At 26.7% G+C, this 25,134-nt stretch overlaps 7 protein-coding genes across 8 annotated transcripts; 3 read left to right on the forward strand and 4 right to left on the reverse strand.

The window, feature by feature from the left end:
• Positions 1-3,316: 3,316 nt before the first annotated feature.
• Positions 3,317-14,148, forward strand: LOC128958574 (cell adhesion molecule DSCAM-like). The gene is made up of 11 exons (XM_054304451.1): positions 3,317-3,326; positions 3,420-3,595; positions 3,710-3,965; positions 6,343-6,429; positions 6,544-6,618; positions 6,752-6,986; positions 7,371-7,429; positions 9,921-10,140; positions 10,562-11,514; positions 11,660-12,322; positions 12,379-14,148. Exons 1-11 carry the CDS (start codon positions 3,320-3,322, stop codon positions 14,064-14,066), a joined length of 4,419 nt encoding a protein of 1,472 aa, XP_054160426.1. The 5' UTR covers positions 3,317-3,319; the 3' UTR covers positions 14,067-14,148.
• A 620-nt stretch (positions 14,149-14,768) lies between these two features.
• On the reverse strand, positions 14,769-15,687 carry LOC128958060 (zinc finger CCHC domain-containing protein 9-like). Its single transcript, XM_054303876.1, has 2 exons — positions 14,954-15,687; positions 14,769-14,893 (listed from the first exon to the last, which is right to left on the reverse strand). The coding sequence occupies exons 1-2, from the start codon at positions 15,666-15,668 to the stop codon at positions 14,769-14,771; spliced, it is 840 nt and encodes a 279-aa protein (XP_054159851.1). The 5' UTR covers positions 15,669-15,687.
• Positions 15,688-15,802: 115 nt separating this feature from the next.
• Positions 15,803-16,707, forward strand: LOC128958910 (NADH-quinone oxidoreductase subunit B-like). The gene is made up of 3 exons (XM_054304871.1): positions 15,803-15,889; positions 15,971-16,528; positions 16,590-16,707. Exons 1-3 carry the CDS (start codon positions 15,877-15,879, stop codon positions 16,685-16,687), a joined length of 669 nt encoding a protein of 222 aa, XP_054160846.1. The 5' UTR covers positions 15,803-15,876; the 3' UTR covers positions 16,688-16,707.
• Positions 16,708-16,941: 234 nt separating this feature from the next.
• On the reverse strand, positions 16,942-19,256 carry LOC128957508 (probable 39S ribosomal protein L24, mitochondrial). Its single transcript, XM_054303276.1, has 3 exons — positions 19,006-19,256; positions 18,891-18,937; positions 16,942-17,980 (listed from the first exon to the last, which is right to left on the reverse strand). The coding sequence occupies exon 3, from the start codon at positions 17,757-17,759 to the stop codon at positions 17,001-17,003; it is 759 nt and encodes a 252-aa protein (XP_054159251.1). The 5' UTR covers positions 17,760-17,980; positions 18,891-18,937; positions 19,006-19,256; the 3' UTR covers positions 16,942-17,000.
• An 840-nt stretch (positions 19,257-20,096) lies between these two features.
• Positions 20,097-21,536, reverse strand: LOC128957731 (ankyrin repeat family A protein 2-like). 2 transcript variants are annotated; one of them, XM_054303544.1, is made up of 6 exons: positions 21,473-21,536; positions 21,241-21,401; positions 21,048-21,168; positions 20,538-20,764; positions 20,329-20,476; positions 20,097-20,254 (listed from the first exon to the last, which is right to left on the reverse strand). In XM_054303544.1, the coding sequence occupies exons 2-6, from the start codon at positions 21,397-21,399 to the stop codon at positions 20,211-20,213; spliced, it is 699 nt and encodes a 232-aa protein (XP_054159519.1). In that variant the 5' UTR covers positions 21,400-21,401; positions 21,473-21,536; the 3' UTR covers positions 20,097-20,210. The 2 variants fall into 2 exon arrangements, with proteins under 2 accessions (XP_054159519.1, XP_054159516.1); XM_054303541.1 differs by having other exon boundaries at positions 21,241-21,536.
• Positions 21,537-21,808: 272 nt separating this feature from the next.
• LOC128958061 (programmed cell death protein 7-like) lies at positions 21,809-22,876 on the reverse strand. Its single transcript, XM_054303877.1, has one exon. It carries the CDS (start codon positions 22,874-22,876, stop codon positions 21,809-21,811), a length of 1,068 nt encoding a protein of 355 aa, XP_054159852.1.
• Positions 22,877-23,251: 375 nt separating this feature from the next.
• On the forward strand, positions 23,252-24,734 carry LOC128958062 (protein prenyltransferase alpha subunit repeat-containing protein 1-B-like). The gene is made up of 6 exons (XM_054303878.1): positions 23,252-23,466; positions 23,537-23,697; positions 23,756-23,831; positions 23,890-23,994; positions 24,053-24,218; positions 24,285-24,734. Exons 1-6 carry the CDS (start codon positions 23,390-23,392, stop codon positions 24,732-24,734), a joined length of 1,035 nt encoding a protein of 344 aa, XP_054159853.1. The 5' UTR covers positions 23,252-23,389.
• Positions 24,735-25,134: the final 400 nt, after the last annotated feature.

The following is a 25,134-nucleotide window of genomic DNA, read 5'->3' on the forward strand; positions in this document are numbered from 1 at the left end:
TTATAGACTCAAATAAAGTACAGTATATTTTAGCTCTGATATTGTGTTTGTTTAGTTTTTTTATACACAATGAATGTCAATGAAAAAAGACATATATTTAGCTAACATTCAGTTATTTTTACAGTAAAACACATTTATTACATAACGGGTCTCAAAAACGGTCACTATATGTAATATTAGTATTTGTTACACAAAGTGTGTCTTTGTTTACTCAGCATTTTCTATGGCTTTTAATGAGAAAGTCAACTATAATATTAATATTTGACACTTCATGCCATTACTATGGCTCCAAAATGTTCACCAAATATAAACTATAAGACGATCTATGAATAACTGTTAACTTTTGTCTAATAAATTGTTTGAGAAATAACTGTTAATACATACGTATAAACATTATAATAGAGTTAGAGAAAGAAAAAACAACAAAAAACACAGTTATTGAATAGTATTGGCACAGATAGATAAAGACATCCAATTGATTATAAAGGGAAAAATGTGTGACAAGTGAGGACTGAAATAGACAATCATTGATGTTAGGAGTTCCTCATGTGATCTGAATTCAAATCACTCAACAACTCTACAATTTTCTAACAAATTTCAAGTTTTCATATTATAAACCATTTTATTATTCTATTGTTTGTTAAAACTAACTAATAATATTAAATATTTGTTTATTCTCACACAAACACAATTTACTAACTTTTATTAACTATTAATTTTAATCTTATACTGTATTATACAGGTATATATATATATATATATAGAGTGTACTAATATTGAAATTAATAGATGATATACTAAGTGATGTGTCTGATTGATTAAATTTAATAAAAGATTAAGTATATTATAAGTTATATTAAAGGGATTTTTGTCTAAATTTATTTACTATTTTTATATCTATTATTCATAACTAATAAAAATATATTTAATAAATTTATCAATTAAGTTAAAATATTATATATTTAAGTTTATATATATATTTTTATATATATTAAATATTACAGCTTTGGGGAATATATATTAGAATTTTATGCCCTTTTAAAAGATAATATCAAAGTTTATGCCCTGAGTTTGATAAGATATTTATGAATTTTAGGGGTTAGGCAGTGAACCTGATGGATATGACTGGCTTTTTATATGCAATATAGAGCAACATTTCAATTATGTTCATTTATATATTATACTTTATATTATATAACATATATGAGTAAATATTCATAATAGACAGTCATATCTGATGAATTTAGTGCAATATATGTACAACAGTTGTATGTAATTCACTCACTCTATTATAATGTGATTCATGTGTTTTGTTGACTAATAATAGTTAATCAGAAAAATGGTCGTAATAGAGATGTACACAAAGGAGATGTATAGTTACGGCTCATGGATTTCACATATTAAGTATAATATATACTAAATTTTATATAACTTATAGATAGCATATAATATACAATAAGCATATATACTATATATGATGTATATTCGTGAACCGGGTCTTTGTTATTCTCATCGTTTGCCAATATATGACAACATATTATGTTTCAATAAAATTTATACATATATAGTATAGTGTAGACCATTGTATAGATAGTAGAATTAAATGCATATATTTTGTCGTAAATTAATTAGAATAAAGCCTTCGGTAAAAAGTGACGGCATTTGGCTATAACTGTAAGCCTTTTGTTGATTACTTTAATTCAATCGATTCTTTCAATTCAATTCTTTTGTATTATTTTTTTGCATAAAACTTCTCGTTTACTGAAACTTTCAAAGCAATCATTTAAATCTTAATTAATGCTTCAATTGTAATAAACATACGCTAAAAATCTCATTTGAAATTTTTTTTTTAATACAAAACGACATATCAATAGATAGTAACTTAGTATATATGTGTGAGGGTATGTCATCAAACACTTTTTTATACAAAATTGTCAATTCACGCAACTATTATTAATCAAAATGAATGCAATGAAAAGTTCTAGTGAGAGAGGGAGTGAGTGAGTGAGTCAGCAAATAAATAAGTGAGTGAGTGAGTGAGTGAGCAAGTAATAGAGAGAGAGAGAGAGAGAGAGAGAGAGAGAGAGAGAGAGTTGGCATTTAATAGTTATTGCATTGTATTGCTTTGAAACAACATTTGTGTTATCAGTAGAAATGATACAACAAAAAATTGGATAAAAATGATAGCAATAAATGAATGGGTGGGTGTGTATGACTTATAAACATCTAATGCTTTACATGTTTATTAGCTTAAAAGGCAAAGCATAAGGTCCGACATTAGCCAACATTACTTTACATTTAGTTTTATTACATAAATAGTTATCCTATTGGGAAAAGGAGTAAATTGTTATACAAGTATTGATAGCTAGGAGTGAGTGAGAGCTTGTGTGTGTGTGTGTGTGTGTGTGTGTGTTGTGTGTAGATATTGATAGTACGGTATAAACAGCATAGTATAGACATTGATGGAGTAAATGGTATTATAGTGATGTGAATGCCATGAATGGGTACACCAAACAATCATACGTTTCTCTATCAAAAGCTTATGATGTGTGCCCTCACAGCATCACTGTATATATATAGAGTGCATTTCAAGTATATATCAACTTAATAGTAGTTGTATCTGACATTTACACTATTATTGCCAATGCATTGACACCGTTAGTCTATTGAAGTAATTCAAAGATGATCAACATTTCAAACTCAATCCTGACTGTGGTATTGCTGCACATCATTGCTTAGTTACACATTTTATTTGGATTTTTATTAGGGATTAGCCGTATATGAGTGGCACAGTTAGGTTCAAGATATAAGGCATAGGTTGTCCCACGGGATGATTATAAGGCTCCTGAAAATGGTCTTACATGTGATTGTTTATATAATCCTAACAATTAATTATATTAATCACATATCAGTTACAATTACAGTATATGCAATGCAAACTATGATATATAATATAATAACATAATTTGTTATGTACTGCAATTATATTTTTAAAAAGATATTAATGTCAAATAAAATCAATAATCACAGTCTATAAAACTTTTTATTATTATAATACTAGTTTATGACATTCTGTTAACATTAATAAATGATATATTTTAAGACATAAATTACAATTAATATATTAGTGATATTACTGTAGTATTACTGTAGTTATTGTAATAAGAAAAACATTGATTTTGTTTTGCCATTAAATAAATAGGCAATCATTAGATTGTTTGCTATAATATATATTTCTTGTTTAGGCATTTGGCAGTGTTTGGCATTAAATTCTGGTGAAGAGTCGGCTATAGATAGCACTCAATTAATTGTTGATGGTATGGATGGTATGGTATTGCAGTAAATGTTATTTAAAACTCATTACTTAGACATCTTTATCCCTACCACTACATCCATCCCACAAACCCATCAATATATAGGTCTACTTCGACCCTATTTTATTGAACTGTTTGACGATCACAACGTTAGAATTGACGATAAGATATCTCTCAAGTGTGTCGGCACAGGACATCCAATCCCAATGATTACATGGTTTGTCGATAATACTGAACTCGACAATAGAAAACAAGAACCATATACTCTACATAAAGCACTGGTAACTAAATTTATTGATTGATTGATTGCTATTACTTTTACTCACTAACTCGTTAAATATATAATTTGTTTTTATTATATTAGTTAATAAGTATTTTATTTTCCAATTTATTAGTTTGATGAATATATCGTCGAGAGAAATAGGATTGTTAGTTATTTAAACATTACTGTCCAATCAGTGTTTGACGGGGGAACCTATCAATGTGTCCTCAGTAACAAAGCTGGTGTCACCCGACACTCAGCCAACATAAGAGTAGCCGGACCTACAAAAATAAGACCCATGTATAACAAAAACTTAACGGCAATGACTGATATCAAACTTAATTGTCCGACAGTCGGTGATGAACCCAAACTCATTGAATGGCATAAAGGTTTGCAATATTATTGTTTTGCATTGTTATAACTTAACTGACTTATCATAAAACAGTTTAGAAATCAATACAAACATTAATTTTAAGTGATTTATATGTTACACAATATTTTTTATAACTATCAAAATAAACAGCTACAATATTAATGGTTATTATAAAAGAAAAAATATTTAATTGATGAAATTTTTTGAAATTCGTGTCATTTTAAATGATTTTCACTTTTTAAAACTAAACGAGAAATTTATTTTAATTAAATAAAGTGTAAAAAACAGCACCCATTATACCGTATATTAAATAAAAACTATAATTTTTTTAATTTTTAATTTATTATAACTATAATATAAAAAAATGTGTAGTTAACGACAAATGCAGTAAATGAACTTTTTAATTTAATTTTAGGCAAATTATTTTTTAAAATATTATTTTAAAAACTAAACATTATTTTACATATTTGTTGATTTAATATTTTGTGTAAAAAAATGTTAAGAAAAAATGTGTTACAGAATGTATTATAATTCACACAACACTTAATATGCAAAATGTAGACATTTTATTATAACAAACTCGAGTTTTAAATGATGTAAACATTTAAATAAAAAAGATATTTTGAAGTAAAAAAATCATTGAATTTAATAAATTAATAATATTATATATACTTTGTTGATGTTTTATTGAATACATTAAACCAATTGATGATTTTTCAAAAATTTTTAAATTCATTTCTTTTTTATCCATATTTTTAAATTTGATTTTGAGGTCCGTTTTGTTGTTAAATTGATGGATGAGAAGCCATGAGAAGTCATCCAAAACTTACATAAATTCCAATAATTTGTGATTGATTTTGAAGTCTATACTATCTTTCTTAACATTTATTTTTTTAAATTCTTAAAAAGTATAGTTTTTATTTATAGATTGGAAAAAATAATAGTTTTTGTTAAAAAAATAAAAGTAAAAAATTAAACTCAAAGTGAAAGGCAATCTTTAGAAGAAATATGCTTAAAAATAAAAGTTATTATTGAGTATTGTTTTGCAATATACAGTATTCTATATAATGTAAATAAAAAATTTTATCAAAATTTTTTAAAAATATATAATCAATTACCCACTATTAAAGTTTTTAAAAGATTTAATACAAAAATAATTTGTGTTAAAAGAAATTAATTTAAAAATTGAAATGACTTTTAGATAATTTAGTTATATTTAATTATGAAGTATAAAATCTATCTCAAAACACGTTTTTCTTAAATAACTCAATTAAAATTAATTTACATTTTAATAATGAATTATTAAACATTTCTTAGATATAATTAGAGTCAAGAAATACAGAAAATATTTTTAATATAAAAATTCAATTAATTAAGTATTTAAAAGTATGATATAATCAAATTAGTTATATAAAATTAAATATTCTTTCTATCATAGTTTATATTATAAATTAAAATTATGTTGATAACTATTGAAAAATTTAACAATCTAATTTATTTGAAGTGTATTTAATAATAACTATTGAGTACTTTATTAAATTAAGTTAATTTAAATATTATTATTTTTTAAAATCACAAGCTCTATAAAAATTATTATAATGATTATTATAAATAATTTAAAGATATTTTTTGAAGATATTTAAAAAATAAGTGTTTGCATATTTTATACTATTAGATACTAAATATTAAATAAATGTACACAAATGTGTTTTAATTGTTTAAAAGTTAAATATTACTAAAACTTCATTGTTTTTTAGTAGAAAAAGATGAAAAAACTTGTGAATAAAGATATCATTTTTACAATGTTTAATATCTTAACCAAAATCGTTGCAATTAATAATTGTTTTAAAGCATTTGTATTAGTTGTCAACAAATAAATCTTAAAATTGTTATCTTTTTAAAAGCATTTGTTTTCCATTTTTATAAAATCTTTTGTATTGTTCGCTAAATTTTATATTTATATCTTTTCGCTATCTGTAAATGAGATGAGAATTGCATTCAATGAACGTTAGACTATAATAAATGAAACGTCAAATTTGACTCTAATTTGTGGTATTTTTCTTAAAAAGAAATGTTGGATCAGAGAGAGAGAGAGAGAGAGAGAGAAATTTTAATGCAATTTATAAGTTACTGTATTTTTATTTGAAATTCAAAGCTATTCATTCAAATTATTCACATTTTTATTCATTCATTCATTTAGTTTTTTGTATACATAGTATACAGGATTATATTATATATAATACAATACTGTACTAAATGTGGAGTTTCGATATACAAAACAAGTTATTATAATTTTATTATAAAACAAGTTTTATTATTATTATTTATTTATATATAATTTTTGAATTTAACATTAAAATTATATTTAAAAATATTATTGTAAATACCTATAGATGACAAAAAACTGCCGCTTAATCATCGCCATCGAGTTCAGGCAAACGGAACTCTTGAGATCCAACATTTGGACAAAAGTGATTCCGGTAATTGTCAACCAAAAACTATAAAAACTATATAAATGTTTATACTTTTGTGTCCAAAATAAATTAGCCGTAAAATTCATGTTAAACTCTTTTTCCCAAATGTTTGTTTTGAAGGCATATATACGTGCATTGCTTTCGGTGAGAAAAACTCCGATATTGTGAAGCAGTCGTTCAAAATGAAAGTTAAAGGTTTGTTTAGATAAATGTTATTTATTTTTGCGATGCATTCAAATATTATTTGTTTAAAATATTTATGATTTCTCAGTAAAACTAATATATTTATAAATTAAATTGAAAAATCAATTTTTGTTGTTCTCATTAGTACCGCCTGTCATTGAGGGCTTTAGTTTTAATAATAAATTAGAGGCTGGAATGAGAACTAGGATCTACTGTAATGTTGCACAGGGAGATCAGCCGGTTAGCATAAAGTTCTATAAAGATGAACAGTTATTATCTACTGGTGCTCGAGATGATGGCATAACTGTTCAAGAAGTGGATCCCTATTCCTTGTCACTCGCCATAGCAAACCTTTCAGCCATACATAATGGGAATTATAGGTAAGGCATTAAAAGACTTAACCACTGGTACTATAATTTAGGTTTAAACCTGTCATCCCATTCGTCACATTTGAATACACTTATAGTCTATTTTTTATACCCTAATCATAGCTTATGATTTTCAACCTTTTATGCATTTAAAGTTAAACGAAACACTAAAACGCAAAACTAATTTAACTATAAATAATTTCAGAATAACATAGCAATCATATATTACAGTAATATATGACAAACATTAATGTCTATTATTTTGACTCATTTACTGATGAATTTTATATAAAAATTAATTTTTTTAACTAATTATATACAGTATACTGAATATATATATAATATATATAACTGTTAATCATTTTTAAATTTTATATATAATATAAATCAATACAGTTGTGTGGCATCCAATGAAGCGGCCACTGTTAGCTACAATTCATATCTTGTAGTCAATGGTAAGTTTCAAAACATTATTTATCTCTATCTATATTTTATTATGCATTTATTTTATTTGATAAAATGATATACAGATAAAGTATTTCTATGTGTGATATATAAAAATAAATGAAAATTTAAAGTTTAGTTTAGAATATTAAATATTTTTACTTAAAAAATTATATCATATATTTGTCAAATGATTAGTTTTCTAAAATATATTTTCCTTTTTCTCTGAACACACATTAAATGAGTTATACATTAAATTTTAATCTAAATTTGATGAAATTCATGGATTTCACTCTCTGTGTGTTTTTATATAAAGTCAACAAAAGTTTGAAATTATTTTGAACTTTCGTTTATTTTGTGCCGAAGTATTGAAACTTTCACTGTATTTCACTATTTATTTTTGCACTCAAATGAATAAAATAAACGCTAAAAGAATTTGATTTGAATTCACACTATATTTCAAGTGATTTCTCATATTTTTACCAAATAGTCAATACAATAATATAATGTACAATACTTTATGTGCTGAAAACCCGATATTTAAGTTTGATATAAAAAGTCATATAAGTCTTATTTGGTGCAGATTTATATATCAATAATATTTCATTTCATACATATATATACCAAATATGAAAAACAGATATATTTGAAGAAAATAGAAAAAATTGATTTTAATACATTTAAAAATGTATATCTTATTATATATAAAAATGTTTGCATACATAATAAAGAGTAATAATGAGAATATTGACAAAATTGCTATATATTTTTGAATACAATTGAGAAAACGTTTTATTGATTAGTTTTATGTAATATAGTATTAGTAAAACGTTTAATAAAATATGTTATTTTATAGCTTTTTACTTCTAAATTTTACCAAATAATAATAATATTAATATTAATAATTTTTATGTTTTAATTCATAATTGCAGTTCATTTGTTTAAAATTAATTGAGACAATACTTCAAATAGCAAAAATAATATTAATTAATATTTAAATTAAATTTCCTTTATAATAATTATGCTAATTAATATTATTTTTTATTTAAAATTATTATATTTACTATGAATTATTAATATGATATAATAAGCCTATTTTATGTTAAGAGCTATTTTGTTATATCCATTATTTTGCTGCCCATATCTATAATATAAAATTTATATATAATATAAAGTTTTGACAGTTTATATCTAATTAAGTTTTGTATGCTTTTATAATATTAGAAAAACATTGATCTCTTGTTAAAATGTTTTGAGAGCTATAATTAAATTTATAAGATTTCAAGTTCACTACAATTCAATCTCTTATTTGTATTCAAAACACTTGAGAATTAATTAATGAAATGAAAACAAATTATTATAAAATTAATAATATAAATACTATTTCATTATAACATTATTTATATTTGACAAATATTTGAACAAAATTCAAATTTGATAAATTATTTAAATTTTATTATCTAATATATATATATATATATATATTCTAAATATTATGTGTTAATATAATAATAATCAAACAATAATTAGTTATTTTTAGATAATTTGTAATTAATTTAATAAAGTAACATTGATTAGTTACTTTGAAAAATCTATAAAACTTATAATCTAAAAATCTATACTACAATCTATAATTATAAGAAGTCTAATGTGTATGTAGAAATATAAATGTAAAAACAACATTAAGTATCATTAATTTTTTAGTTGACCATGTCACTTTTATTTAAATCAAATAATTTGATGAAAATTTTATAAAAGATATTTTATCAATTTTCAGATATCTCAAAATTTATGAATTTCTACTTATAGTTTTACACTAAAATCTATATATAGTTTAATTCAATTACTTTTCAGACATTTTTATTTGATATATCTTTTATTATTATTATTAACATCAGTTATACTGTATATTGTAGATTATATATATATATAAGTATTACATATGATACAGTACATTTTAATATTACAGAGTATAGCGTTTACAATTGAATGCACATTTAACATGTTATACTATATTATATAAAACATAAAAAATATTCACAAAATATTGAAATATACTGTGAATTTTAAATTCACTTTTTCTGTAAGTTTATATTAAAACATTGCCAATTGAAATGCAGTTTAGAAAAATTGAACCAATTTTTGTAGATCTAATATATTTATAATATAAAAATATATTGTATATCAACCACTATTCTCTATATAATATTTTTTATTAATAGTAAACCATTGACTTATATTGCCGTCAAACTTGTCAAATAAATTTGTATGCAATTCTCAAATGTAAACTATATTCAAATGAATGTTAGTTGAGATTTCAATACTAGAAATTGAAAAATATTGTTGAAAATTACACATTCTTATAGATTAAGAAACGTTATTGAAATACAAAATAAAGTTCATAACAATTACAATGCATTACAAGTCATACCATTAGATGATGAGACTGTGTATTGTATTTTCTTTATTGAAAAACTAATGTTTAATCGTTTGTATTATCAGTGCCTCCGAAGTGGATAATTGAACCAAAAAATACTGACACAGTTGAAGGAAATGCTGTTAGAATAGACTGTTCTGCTGATGGCTTTCCCATTGTTCAGATCACTTGGAAACGACTGCAAGACTCGTTTAATGGTGAAACCAACACAATGGCAGTCCATCAACAGTATCTCCTGATAAGGAGTGGACCTAAATATCAAGTTTTCCAAAATGGATCGCTTAAGTAAGTTATATACCATACCATCAACTTATCCAACAAATATAAAAAATAATTAATGTTTAATGTATTGTCTGTTACTTTGATCTCTTAGATATTAGTTTATTGGTTTTTAATATATATATACTATGTTTAATCGTAATATTTATAAATCACTAAAAATACAATTCATTGTTACATCAATAAACATCTTCTAAACAATAAATATCTTATTATTATAAGCTTAACTTAATTTAAAATTGTAATCATAATCTTATTAACTATTAATCAAATTATAATATAATTTTCATTTTAAGTTTAATTTTTGATAACATTTTTTCTAAAATTAAAAACTGACATTAATAGGATGATACAGTATTAATTAATGTTATAATTAGCTAAAATCGATTATAAGTTTATATTAAAAAACTTTGAATTGGTTTTGCAGGATAGCAAATGTTGAAGAAGCAGATGAAGGTCAATATCTATGTCAAGGATCTAATGGCATCGGTTCCGGTTTGAGTACTTTAGTCAAACTGTTTGTTCACATTCCGGCCAAATTCAAAGAGTCGTCAGATTTAACAAATATAAGTGTCATTCAAGAACATCCACTTGAATTGGTGTCTAATATTATAGGAGATCATCCAATAAGCGTTGAATGGACTTTCAATAATCACAAAATATTATCACATAATTCTGATTATTTAATCAAAGACGAAGTGAATAAAGAGGGAGTCATTTCAATGTTACAATTGAAGTCCGTATCGCACAGTAATTCAGGAATCTATAAATGTATTGTTATTAATGAATATTTGAAAAGTCCAGTCGTCAAAACATTTCGAGTGATAGTCAAAGAGCCTCCGGAAGCGCCTCAAGATATTAGCATTATATCTAAATCAAGCCAAACAATAGCACTGTCGTGGAAACGGCCTTATGATGGAAACGATGAGATACGTGAATATGTGATACAATATGTGAATACAGATAATGAAACATTACATCGATTGCATAATCACAGTATCTTTGGCAACATTAGCTCAACTGTTCTTAGAGGTCTTCAACCGTCCACTCACTATACTATTGTAATGTATGGTATTAATAGTGTTGGCAAAAGTAGACCATCAAAAGAAATTAAGTTTCAAACAGAAGAAGAGTCGCCATCAGGTCCTCCAACACGCGTCCAATTGATGGCAATCGATGCCAACAGCATTAAGGTTGACTGGTTTTCACCACCAATACATCAAATCAATGGAGAGCTGAAAGGATTTTATATCGGATATAAAGCTCTCAATACAAACGATCCGTTTATCTATAAAACTGTTCAAATAAAAGGCAATCCGGATTTAGGCAATGCTTTCTCACTAATATTACAGGGATTGAGGCCTTACACATACTATTCAGGTATCTATTTAATGGACAAACCTTTTAATAAGCATTAAATCAAATAGCATTTCCCATTAAAACTTATTTATATTTGTGATTGCATTCAATGTGATAATAATATAAAATTAATTCCTTTATTTACTTTATATATGGATGTAATTAGTGATAGTTCAGGCGTATAATAATGTGGGCGCCGGTCCCCGATCTGATGAGATAACTGTGCGAACCGGAGAAAGTATACCATCGAGTGCTCTGACAGGTGTCTCATGTGATTCATTTTCACCTCAAAGTATATCTATATCGTGGAACAGTTTGCCCGACGAATACATTAATGGAGTTTTGAAGGGATTTAGAGTTTATTATAGACCAACTGATTCTGATACCAAAGATTTAATGAAAAATGAAGTAACGGCTCAACAAAACAAACTAACACTTTATGGGTTAAGAAAGTTTACAAATTATTCGCTGTCTGTCATTGCCTTCAATAATGTCGGAGATTCGCCGTCGACCACAGTATTCTGTAAGACTCAAGAAGATTTGCCCGCTTTAGTTGACACTATCAAAGCATTTCAATCGGGACCCGACTCTGTTGTCGTTAGTTGGAAACCACCAAAACAACCAAATGGTGTCATTAGAAAGTATGCCATTTATAGGAAGAGCTCGAATGAAGAGGAGGTCAATAGTTTTACAGTGCCTTCACATCTCAATTACCATAAGACTTCAAATTTAATAAGAGGTTATAGATATAACTTTTGGGTCACCGCCTGGACATCTGTTGGTGAAGGAGGAAGCAGTACTATTGTTAGTGTGATTATGGCCACTAAAAGTAAGATTTCTTGAATAATGTTTATCAATATCTAACTAACTTTGTATTCTTATAAGTTTCTGCAAGAATAGTCTCATTTGATGATCAAATTGAAGAAACCATTGGACAAAATGTAGAACTATTCTGTAAATCAGTTGGTATTCCTGAACCAGAAATTAAATGGAAAGTAAATGGTATTGTGTTTGAAATGACTAGTCATACAAAAAATCCAAGACTTCAACATTTGATGAATGGCTCCTTAAGAATATCCAATACAACTCTTAACGATTCCGGAAATTATTCGTGTCTTGTATCCAATATTCATGGTTTTGATGCAATCACTTATGAGCTTAACATTAGAAGAGATTCCAATTCTAATTATCCATTGTCTCCAATTGTTGAAGTGGTTAACATTACCACCAGTTCTATAATCATTAAATGGGTATTAAGGGGTCAGGAAGTGCTACCCGTTAAGGCTCATGAGGTATACTTTAGAAGTAGTGTAAGTAAAGAATGGAAATATTATATCATAACTGATGAGAACCTAAACAACAATAAGACGTTTTCAATCGAGCACTTGTTGTGTGGAAATCTGTATCAAATATATGTGATTAATGTCAATAGTTATGGTAAAAGTAGTCCATCAGACATACTAAACGTGCGGACACTTGGAAGGGAACCGATATCACCGCCATATAAGTCATTCGTAAATCGCATTAACTCGACTTCAGTTAAGCTTAATCTCAACATCTGGAAGGACGGCGGATGTCCGTACACTTCACATCCCATCGTTCAGTGGAAACCAATGGAAACAAATCAATGGAATCTTTTATTTGTTAATTCAGTTCTTGAAACAGCTATTATCAGTGAATTTAAACCAAATAAAAACTATAAAATTAAAGTAATTATGAAGAATAGCGCCGGAACTACAGCTGTTGAGTATGATATCGATCCCTATGGCTTACCAAACAATGTTTACCATATATCAGGTCACTCACCGGTTCACATAGCAGTTGAACATTTGGACAACAATGTCAGTGAAGAGAACGAAGTGGTTCCTATTGTGTTCACTGTTGTTATATCTGTAATACTGCTATTGGCCGGCATTTTGGCCGTCTTTATACTATATAAAGCAATGCAAAAGAGATTCAATCAAAATACCGCTGAAGATCGTACTCCGGGACATACGGATAATATATTTAGAAAAGTAGCACTAATTCATACTAACAAAAATGGTAAACGAATTTCTGAACCAATGGATATGACCTCAGCTGAAATGACAAGTCTTAACTCTACTGAAGATCACTTGAGAATTAAGGCTTTCAACAAAAGCACGGAATCGATGACAACTTCCTTCCAATGCAAAGAAGACACTAAATATAAATACGTGTCGATTCCTAAACCGGAAATCTCTGATTACTATTCAATTGTCCACAAAAATAGAAAATGTAAGACAAATGCAAAGCAAACGCTAATTATTGATATGAAAGGAAGGGATGCATTGGAATCGCCCAATGAGTCGCCCCATAGGTATAGCCTTCCGAATACAATGTTTGATAAACAACAGCAACTGGAAGTCGACTGTCAGCCCAATCAGTGCTGTCATTATGTGGACGACTCTCACAAACCGACCGCCGAGTGTGTCTGTTGTTCCCTATTTGAGACCGACTGTTGCAATAATGGCCACAATTGGCAATCTGTTTGTCAGTTTGAGCCAAACGCCGCACAAATGCCGTCGTCTTATTTAAACACAAAATTCAATTGATATATATTTTTATGAATTTATGCAATCTTTTGATAAATCAATTTACAGTATTTAAAATATTTAATATATTGTATATATAATATAAGGGATGCACAATATGATCATCATTTTTTAGTATACATTAATTAAAACAATGTTGATACTTATGTACAAATATTTATTATAAGTTTAATTTGTTATTATAAATATTAATAATTTAATTATAACCTAACACTATGTATATTGAAAGAGTGTCTCTCATAAAAATGCAAAAAATATCAAATTTAGTTATAATACTACCCTATAATATAATAAATTAAAAATAGTACAATTAAATTAAAAATTCCGGTAATGCAATTGTTTCAATTTGACCATCAAATAAACCTATAATATACCTCATAATTAATTAAAATCTTTTATAAATTTGATAATAAAATGTCATGAGATGTTTAATTATCAAATGGGAATCAATCAGTTTGTCATTATTTTATTATCGTATGAAAAATATGTCATAAATATTAATCGTAATATTCAAATCATTATATCCATTACTAACAAACTAACAGTAATGTCATTATACAGTATTATTATTACTAAATTTTTGCATTTTTTGAGATACAATTAATCATTTTATACTGTATTTGTTTCAAAGAGTTTACAATTTATTGAATATAAATAAAATAAAATTTTCTATAAAAATAAACTAAAATATTATTTATTTATTTAAAATGAAACCACTTTTTTCTTTTCCATTTTAATGTCCAAAGGTTTCACATCCAATAAGTCTGCGTCGAGACTCTGATGAGTGTCTAATGTACTTAAAGTGATCTCTTGTTCAAGTTTTTTATCTGAATCAATAAAGATTTTTAATTAAAATAAATATAATTAAATTTAGTTATCATACAAACCTTTTTCATTCATCGGACAATCTTTGATTAAGTGATTGACAGATCCACAGGCCTTACATGAGCCACCCTTCGGGTAAATACCCCTTTCGTTTTGTGGACAATCACGAGATATATGTCCCGTCTCTTTACATTTGAAACACATGGCGTACGGCAAATGTTCACCACTTTGACGACATTCAGACAAATTGTGTTCCGTTGAACCGCAACGGTAGCATATATTGATCACATCCGGAGAGTTGTTTTGTGGACATTCAGCGACCATATGTCCAGATCGTCGACATTTGAAGCATACCTTCGAGTTCTTCGCAAACTTCATTTCTTCATCACGACGTCTTTTGCGTACAATATCTCTGATTTCATCTTCGGATAGATTTTTACGTCTCAAAGCTTTTTTCATCAGATATATCTTCGTTTCAATTTTTTGCGGCAAAATTGTAAAACCTTTTTCTTTGCGTTTTTCCATACATTTCTCCCAAAATTTATTTATTTTAAACGGTTTTTCTAAACGACTATTTTCTGTCTGTTTAATGTCCAGACTTTGGTCACCAGATTGTCTTTTCTTCGTTTTCTGTGATTTGTTTGGTTTTTGCAAAGATTTCTCAACGTTTGGCTTTTCAGTCATTTGTTTTAGTTCTTCATTTACCACTTTATTATGACATTCATTGTCAGTCATATCAGTGATGATAAATGTGTTTGACTTCCTCTTCTTCATCATTGTATTAATAATTAAATTCAATAATAGATGTAATAATCAATTGATGTCTTCACAAGACATCCACTTATAGCACATGTTTTCCAATCATTTAATGCTTTAACTATTGAAACATATTTTAGTCATTATTTGTGTTGAAATTGATTTCAAAGCAAACATTGTTTACAATAAATTCATCAAAAGATATCATAATATCAGTGAAGACCAAGAAATGGCAAATTTAGGTGAGTTTTGTCACTCAATTTGATAACACTTTTAAATGATTGATATGTCTTTGAATGTCATCAACTGTTTTGTCCAATCAGTGAGTTTCGGTCGAATCGGTCGTTCACTTACTCGGGCTTTGTTTGAATGCAAACAAAACTCTTTGGTTTTGACCACAACTCAGGTCCGAAATATTGAGTCACAAGATCTGGAAGAGATCAGAAAGAATCCGTCAACACTTCCTTTGGATAGAAAAGGCAAATACTCTCCGTTCCCAAAGCCGACGTCTAAAGCGGAGTTTGCATTGGCCCGAGTGGACGACTTGTTGAATTGGGCCCGAAAAAACAGTTTATGGCCACTCACGTTTGGTCTGGCCTGTTGTGCTGTCGAAATGATGCACATCGCAGCCCCCCGTTATGATATGGACAGGTTTGGCGTCGTTTTCAGAGCGAGTCCGCGTCAGGCAGACGTTATCATTGTGGCCGGAACTCTGACCAATAAGATGGCGCCCGCATTGAGACGTGTTTACGACCAGATGCTCGAACCCCGATGGGTCATATCGATGGGTAGTTGTGCCAATGGCGGCGGTTATTATCATTATTCGTATTCAGTGGTCCGCGGCTGCGACCGAATTATTCCCGTAGATATTTATGTGCCGGGTATTCATCCGATGAATTGTTTTATGTATTCATATCCTTTAATTAATATTATCACCAATAGGTTGTCCTCCATCTGCAGAAGCGCTCTTTTATGGTATATTACAGTTACAGAAGAAAATCAAACGTATGAATCACAACCAGATGTGGTATCGAAAGTAAATTTATTGCAAATCTTTAGTTTTATTTTATTGTTTAAATTATATGCTTTTAAAAGATTCTGAAGTTATTGTAAATATTTGTAGAAATAATTTAAAACACTTTAGAAAATAATTATTAAAACTAAAATATAGTGTATTATTATTAACCTCGTATTACAAATCAATTATTTGTAAATTGTGTTATTGTGTGGTTAATAAATTAAACATATTTTGATGAATCAATAAATACAAATGTATTTACTATTGAATAATATTATTTTGAATATTTATTACCATAATTAATGACTACAAATACAATGACTTTATGTGTAAAACTAATACCAAAACATAGGATATGGAACTCTATCGTCTTCGATGGCCATATCGTCCATAATATCCATTTCAAATGTCTTTACTTTGGGAACAAAAGTAGTTTTCTTCAGTTGGTCGGGTCGGGTGTCTTTGTCCTGTTCTAGATAAGTGGTCGGTGTTTTGTAATCCCGAGTTTCTTCGGCCAACCCGGGAATCGGTATAATACGTCCCGTACGGGTTGAGACACGAACTTCATTGCCCTCTTCATCAAAACGCCATTCAATTTTAGTCGGTTTGTGGTCAGACGGGTCTACAAGAGCTACATCTCTGGGAACAAGTAATGGTTGTTCAATGGAAAGAAGTGCTCCGTAGTAATTATCATCTCTACTCTGGTATTCAAACTTAAGATTTAAACCCTCGACACAAACCCAATTGCGTTCATTGACCACATAGTTGACAATTCCGTGTTTGCCCTTATCTTTACCGACCAATATCTCAACCCTATCTCCTCTGAATATATAAAACTTTTTGATGGGTTCAACAAAAATGGTGGGAATGTCCACATTTGGTGCATTCAATTGCTGAAACTCATCGGTCCACGGCCTCGACATATCATAATAGGCACGTTTCCGCCACCGAACTGTCCTCGGATTATAGTTTATTAGTCGCGGTGTCCGCCACTCTATAAACTCTGTCTGCTTTTTGACATATCTTTCGGGAAAATTAGAGAAACGCTTCGGTAGTTTTGAATAACTGGCTAATAGTCGGACAGTTAGTCGCATGACTTATGGCATCAAATTGATTGTAACTTTAATTACAATTATTTATTGCTTATTATTATAACTTAATTGTCACCAATTGTTACACTTTTTATTAATTATTCATTTAATTAAACATTCAATTTATAGCAACTATGTTAAACAATGTATTTAAGGAATGAATTAATTTTAATATAAAGAATAGAAAATACTAATATCAACCAAAATGGACATCAATAACGTGACTAAAAAAATAAATAATTAGTAATATTTAATATATTGTTTTATATTATTAAATAATATATTATTATAAAAAATATTTTATAAACTAAAAATACCGTATTACCTCAAATAAAATTTTTAAAAAATATAATATTTTTATTAAAATAAATATAAAAATGATACCGTATTACCTCAAATAAAATTTTAAAAAAATATAATATTTTTATTAAAATAAATATAAAAATGATACCGTATTACCTCAAATAAAAATTTTTTTAAATAAAATATTTTAATTAAAATAACTATTAAATATATAAACGTACCGTATTACCAAAATACAGTACATATTGGAAAAACACATTATAATTGAAAAAACACATATGTGTTGGTAATACGGTACATATGGGAAAAACACATTATAATTGAAAAAACACATAATATGTGTTGGTATTACGGTACATATGGGAAAAACACATTATAATTGAAAAAACACATAATATGTGTTGGTATTACGGTACATATTGGAAAAACACATTATAATTGAAAAAACACATAATATGTGTTGGTATTACGGTACATATTGGAAAAACACATTATAATTGAAAAAATATATTATTTGTTGGTAATACGGTATTAATTATTATTTTTTATTTTATGATAAATTATATTTTTTTATTTTATAATAAATTAATTTTTTTTTTATTTTATAATAAATTATTTTTTTTATTTTATAATAAATTAATTTATTTTATTTTATAATAAATTAATTTATTTTATTTTATAATAAATTAATTTATTTTATTTTATAATAAATTATATTATTATTACATTATTTATGTTTAAAAATGTGTGAATCAATGGTTTACTAATGCATTCCTTAATAGCAAATCAGTAAACCATTGATTACTAAATTAAATAAAAAACAATTCAAACCTTATTTGAAGCCATTGTTGTCGTCAATGTGTCCACTGATGTCTAATCTAATGATAAAAAATAAAATAATATTTAATTAATTGTTAATATAATTATTAAATGTAATTAAACTTACCGTTGATTTCGTTCCCAATTGTGTTGATCCGGTGGTTGTCTTAGTTGTGACTAAATTGTGTTTTTGCGCCAAATTTTTTGACTAATTTAACAATTGTTTATTAGAGGGCATATCAATAGCTCACTGATGAGCTATTGATGACAAAAATTGATTAACAAATAAACAAATAATTAATTGTTTTATAAATCCATTCCTTATTAACACAATTCCTTAAATACATTGACTTTCATATTTTAACAATCAATGCAAACAACACTAAACATTGAGGGGTTGCATATTAAGTGCATAACTGTTTAATTGGAAATACAGTTTTGAATCAAACTTTTGATTAATATTATTATCTCATCATTTGATTGATTATCTCATTGATAATGAATTGTCTTTTAGTTATGAAAAATAAATGTTAATAATAATAATATTATTTTTAAAAGATTCAATAATTAATGAAATAATTTTTATTATACAGTATTTGCCAAATATTTGGTATAATATATTACTACTAATTATTGGCCTTTACTCTAATAAACGCTTCATTAATAAATGTTTTTTTAGCATCAAGATCATTTATTTATAGTCAACTATATTATTTAATCAAAAATAATTTTATTTTTGTATTTATTAAATTAAATTTTGTAAATTATGTTGAATTTAATTAATACTAGAACTAGTCGTATATTTACCGCAGCGTTACTTAACTTGGTATTGGCCTCAACAAACTAAACCTAATTATAATGGAAATGAAACTATCAAATGATTAGTTTTAATGTTACTTTTAATCAAATTTTATGGTTAAAAACTATTTTGACTATAATTAAATGACATTCGTTACTAAAAACTGCATTTAATCAATGGACCATTGAATGGATCGTATACTAGAATTTAGCCAATTGTTGTATTAATGATTTCTTCTATAAATACCATCATTCAATTGTCTTATTTGGTGATTAAAAGATTAAACAATAATAATTAACATACAGTAAGGAATGCTATGTTTGTATCAATTTATTTATTTAATTATATTATCTTACATTACTTACCAAAACAATTAATAATTATAATATTATAAATACAGTATTGTATTATACAGTGTATAACAATAATAGGTAAAATGATTAATATTAATATTACAATTATTGTAAAAATAATAATATAACTTATAATAAATTAAAATTTATAAAATAAAATACATTAAATATCGGTTGAACTTAATTGAAGAGCTGAAGAATATGTTTTTCAAGAATCAATTGAACTAAAAATAAATAAATAATATATTATTGAAAATAAAGTCAAAGTACTGTATATATTGTTTAAAATAATTCAAACCCTGTTTGCTCTTCTTTTTGATGGCAATAGTGAAAGCTGTGTCCAAAAAGCTGTTTTCAACAGTAATATCGGCGCCGGCTTTCAAAAGTTCATTAGCACAGAGAGCGTGGTTTCCAAAGGCAGCAAACATAAGGCCTGAGTTGCCATCCTTTACAACAAATTAATTATATTATGAAACCTCTTAAATAAGTTGAACCTCAATGTCAAACCTCATCGGTGTCATTGATATTAACTCCATTGTTAATCAACTCTTTAAGTACGTGGATGTGTCCGTTAGCCACAGATAATAGTAGAGCAGTCTCTCCATGTTTGCCACAAATGTTAATATCGGCTCCTTTTGATATCAACAGCTTAACTGTCGTCAACTGACCATAAGATGCGGCCCAAAGCAGTGGACTAAATCCTTGATCATCCAACTCATCTATGACCACACCGTCTATTGTTTGATAATCAGATATCATATTAATCTATGATAGGAGTGAATGTCGTGATTAAGAAACAGTAAATAAAAAATAATTTTAATTATTAAGTAAATTAAACAATTGTTGACATTTTTATATCATAGTCGGGCCATATATAGCACATCCATAGGATCCTATCATAAGCCATATGACATCAAAAATGTCAACAATTTTTAATTTAGTTAATAATTAAATATATCTTAAACACGACATTCATTTACTTATAGATATATATAATAATATAAAATAATTTCTGACCTAAACTTTGAACAAACAACTCTCCCATCGCTGCCAACTCATGAATAGTCCTTTCGGGCCAATTGGTCGGTGTCTGCGTTTGGATGTTTCCGCGCTGAAGATTTGTTAATACAGTTGAGGGCTGACATATAAAACTTAATTATAATCACTGAACCAATTGATTCATTAAATTTAATAATAAACAAATCAATACCCGATAGGGAGAGAAAGCACTTCTTCCTCTTTCGTGATTCAATACTAAAGTGTTTCCTGAATTGTGACCACAATTGGTCTCACCGTTGACTTTGCATTTATCGGCGATTGTTTGGTTAACAGAGCCGTTGGACTCACTTTTGCTTTTCTTTTCCGGCATTTCTGTCAAATCGATGAAATGTTATTCATGTAAACAATCAATCAGTCAATCAATTGAATCATAATTTACATACAATTCATATCAATGGCTCACTATATCAACAAACATAAGGGACTGTCTATATATTGTATTACAGTTTAATTAATAATAAATATTCAATTTATTTATACATTTTAGACAATCTTTTTTTGTAATAAGTTTTCATTTTTAGTAAATTTATTTAATTTTGTATTATTTTACTTAAAAATTGTTTTAACAAATACACGTATATTATGAATATATATTATTTATTGTGTTAAATGTGTTTTTTGAACAATATTTGTAACTTTAATTTATGTGTTTTCAATAAAAATCAACGAATAAATCAATTGATTGCAAATATATTTGAATTGTATTATAATTAAAGATATTAATGAATTTGATATTTAATCCAATCATCATTTGAACTGCAATTAGGTATTACCCAATGTATGGGTATATGAGTTCCCGATTGTATATCAATATAATTGTCCCAACGATTCCTTATATTAATCATATTCTGTAAGCTTTGAGATCCACTTTTCAAGTCATGTATAGATTGGTTGCCAAATAGACATTCATATAAATAAAGTTCACTTTTAGACAAACTTTTATTATCTTTTTGTTGTTCAACACATTCTTGTTGTTCAACCATTGATTTTATTCTTCGATCTTCTTTTCGATACATTTCAAGTCTATCTTTTAATAAATGTTTTAATCGATTCATTTCTTTAATAAATAGTTCTTCACTTTGAGGAGTCATTTCTTTACCACTTTGTTGTTGATATCTATTCTTCAGTGCATTTCTTAGTCTTTCTAAAGCATTCACTCTTTTTAAATATTTTTTTGTTGACATTATTTTGTTTTTCACATCATTTAAGGCTTTGTTTGCCTCTCTTTTTAAGTCATTTTCGTAATCATCTGACTTCTCGTTTGAATTGTTCAACGATTGGATCCATTCACCAATAATTTGATTCCTATTAATATTTATATCAATTTTCATATTTTTCAGTATCTCTTTTTCCTTTGACTTTCGCTGTCTTTTTCTTCGGTTTTTATTAATTTTATACTTAACATTGGGAATCATTTGATTAATTGTCACCAATTGGTCACTTATTACTATCTTTTGTTGGTTCAGTTCATTCACTAATGATAACCATTTATTGTCGTCTTCACAATCAATACAAGTGTTTAATTCATTTAACAAATTCTTGAATTGAGACAACAGTTTCAAAAATGATTGCAATTGTATCCTAAAGTGGTTAATATTGACCACAGCTTTGTTTTTCTTCTGTCTTTTAGTTGTCTCAAAGTCTTTCAGATTATCACTTAAATGGTGTTTGCATTGATTGGTCTCCAATTGGTCATCGCTTTGATGATTAAAATGAATGTAATTGTATTGACTGTCAAACCAATTGATAAATTTCTCCAAATCTAATCGTAAACTATTTGTATTCATTGATATTATATTTATTAAAACAATATTATAGTTTAATTTTATAACAATATTAATAAATTAATAATAATTCAATTAAATTGGATATAAAGTAATCAATTAGTATTCAAACATATTATTGTTTATATAAATCAGTTATCAGTTAATATAGAAATATAATTTTTAAATCAAATAAAATGAAAATTACTATTTATTTAACATAACTTTTTGATTTAACTTCAATAATAATTAAAATTATTGTAATATAAATAAAATTGATTGACATTTGTATGAAACAAAAACTAATTAAAAACAAATAATGTTTGCATTGATTAATCGATCCCTCATTTGATTTGTTGTTATTTATATTAAAATTTTTAATACATTTAATTCAATGATATTCACAGTACTGTAGACTACAGTATATGATAGTAAAGCCAATGAAAGGATATTAATATTTAAATGCATTTTAAAATTATAGTCAAATTGTTTGCATTTATGTGAACCACTAGCTATTGAGTGACCACTTTTGCGGTGATGTCTGCGACCAACGAGTCGTTATGTCAACGAATTTTGCACGACTTGAATGTCATATTTAAAAGAGATCCACAAATGTATGGATACATTGCTTAAGACATATGATAATTGAAATTATGGTAATGTTTTGGTTTTAATTGTTGATAGTTTAGAGTTTGATATCATCCCTATTGAGGACTCGGTGTCCAACAAGAGTCCAGTCATTCACGTCGATCACCGATTGGGTCTCGAAAGTTGGTGTGTCCGACATCTATATCAATACATTTATCATAAGTTTGTCGACTTGAGGACAGCCAACAACCGAATTGGTAACCAAATGGTAGTTCAATTAATAGTAATATTTACCGAAATTTATTTTACTTGTAGGTCACGACCAAATAAATGAATGGACGCGAACACTACTTCTACTAAATCCCGATCTGACGACTGTTTGGAGCGCGCGGTAAATGTCATTATTATTGGTATTTAATTGATTTTATTTTGTTTTACTTTAATAATAGCAAAGAATTGATAGAAAATGGTTTCATTAAAGTGTTAACTGAATTAAGATTTTCTGAAGTATTACTGACCAGAAAACCCAAATCGGCTGATAATTTTGCCCATCGGTTGGTATTTTGCAGTTTAATCAATAATTTAATTTATTAAGACATTTATAATTTTTAGTCAATGGCTTTTAAAATATTTTATGAAATCTGAAACGCTTTCCGATGAATTGATAACAAATGAGTTAAGAGTCACTTTAGACACTTCCAGTCGTTATCATCGAAATTATCATTCATGGAGTCATCGTATTTGGATTATTGAAAATTTGTTTAATAATTCACTTGATGTAAATACTTTACATTTTATATTTAATTTATATTTTTAAAAAATTATATATTACTGTATTTTTTAGAAATTAAACTGTGAACTAATGATAACCAAATGTTGGTTAGAAAGTCATGTTTCTGACTATAGTTGTTATCAATACAGACAATACTTGTTTCAATACATTCACAAACACTTCATTTCGATTACTGACAACAATTCTGGTGTTGTGTCCAATGAAGTGAAAAGCAATTATCATAAACTTCTTAAACAAGAGTTGAAATTATTAAACGATTTGCTGGTCTTATATACGGATCAGGAATCACTATTTATTCACAGAAGATTTATTTTAGTTTCCATTGATCAATGGTTTGCAAATGAGTCGACTCAACTAAAAGAGTCCGAAAAGATTTTTATTAAACAACAATTGTCTTTAAGTCATAGCAATAATACCTCAAATCAATGGCACTTTATACTAATCAACAGACATATAAAATATATTAATTGCAAATTAAACTGGAATTTAGACATTACATAAATCAATATATTTATTTTATTTTATTAAAATAATGATTGTATTAGTTATACCTTTTATATATTAATTATATAGATTTTGTATTGCGTTAAAAATTTTAATAATGATAATTCAAGGTACAAATAATATTGATGCAGTTTTTGGTATTAATAAATGTTTTAAATATATATAAATACGATAATAGATTTGTAAAAATAATTTACCAGTACTATAGTGGTAAATACTATTTGAACTATTTAAAACTATTTAAATTTTTGATTATATAAGATTGTAATAATTAAATTATAAAAGATATTTTAAAATTATTTATAGATCCATAATATATAATAGATTATAAATTAATAAAAACAAAATATTTTTCTAATTCATAAAATTTTTTTTACTAGTAGTCTGTTTTCTGTCC

Source organism: Oppia nitens, unplaced genomic scaffold (genome assembly GCF_028296485.1).
Source record: "Oppia nitens isolate AA-2021 unplaced genomic scaffold, nextdenovo-longstitch-racon4-pilon3 scaffold3_pilon_pilon_pilon, whole genome shotgun sequence".
Classification (NCBI taxonomy): domain Eukaryota; kingdom Metazoa; phylum Arthropoda; class Arachnida; order Sarcoptiformes; family Oppiidae; genus Oppia; species Oppia nitens.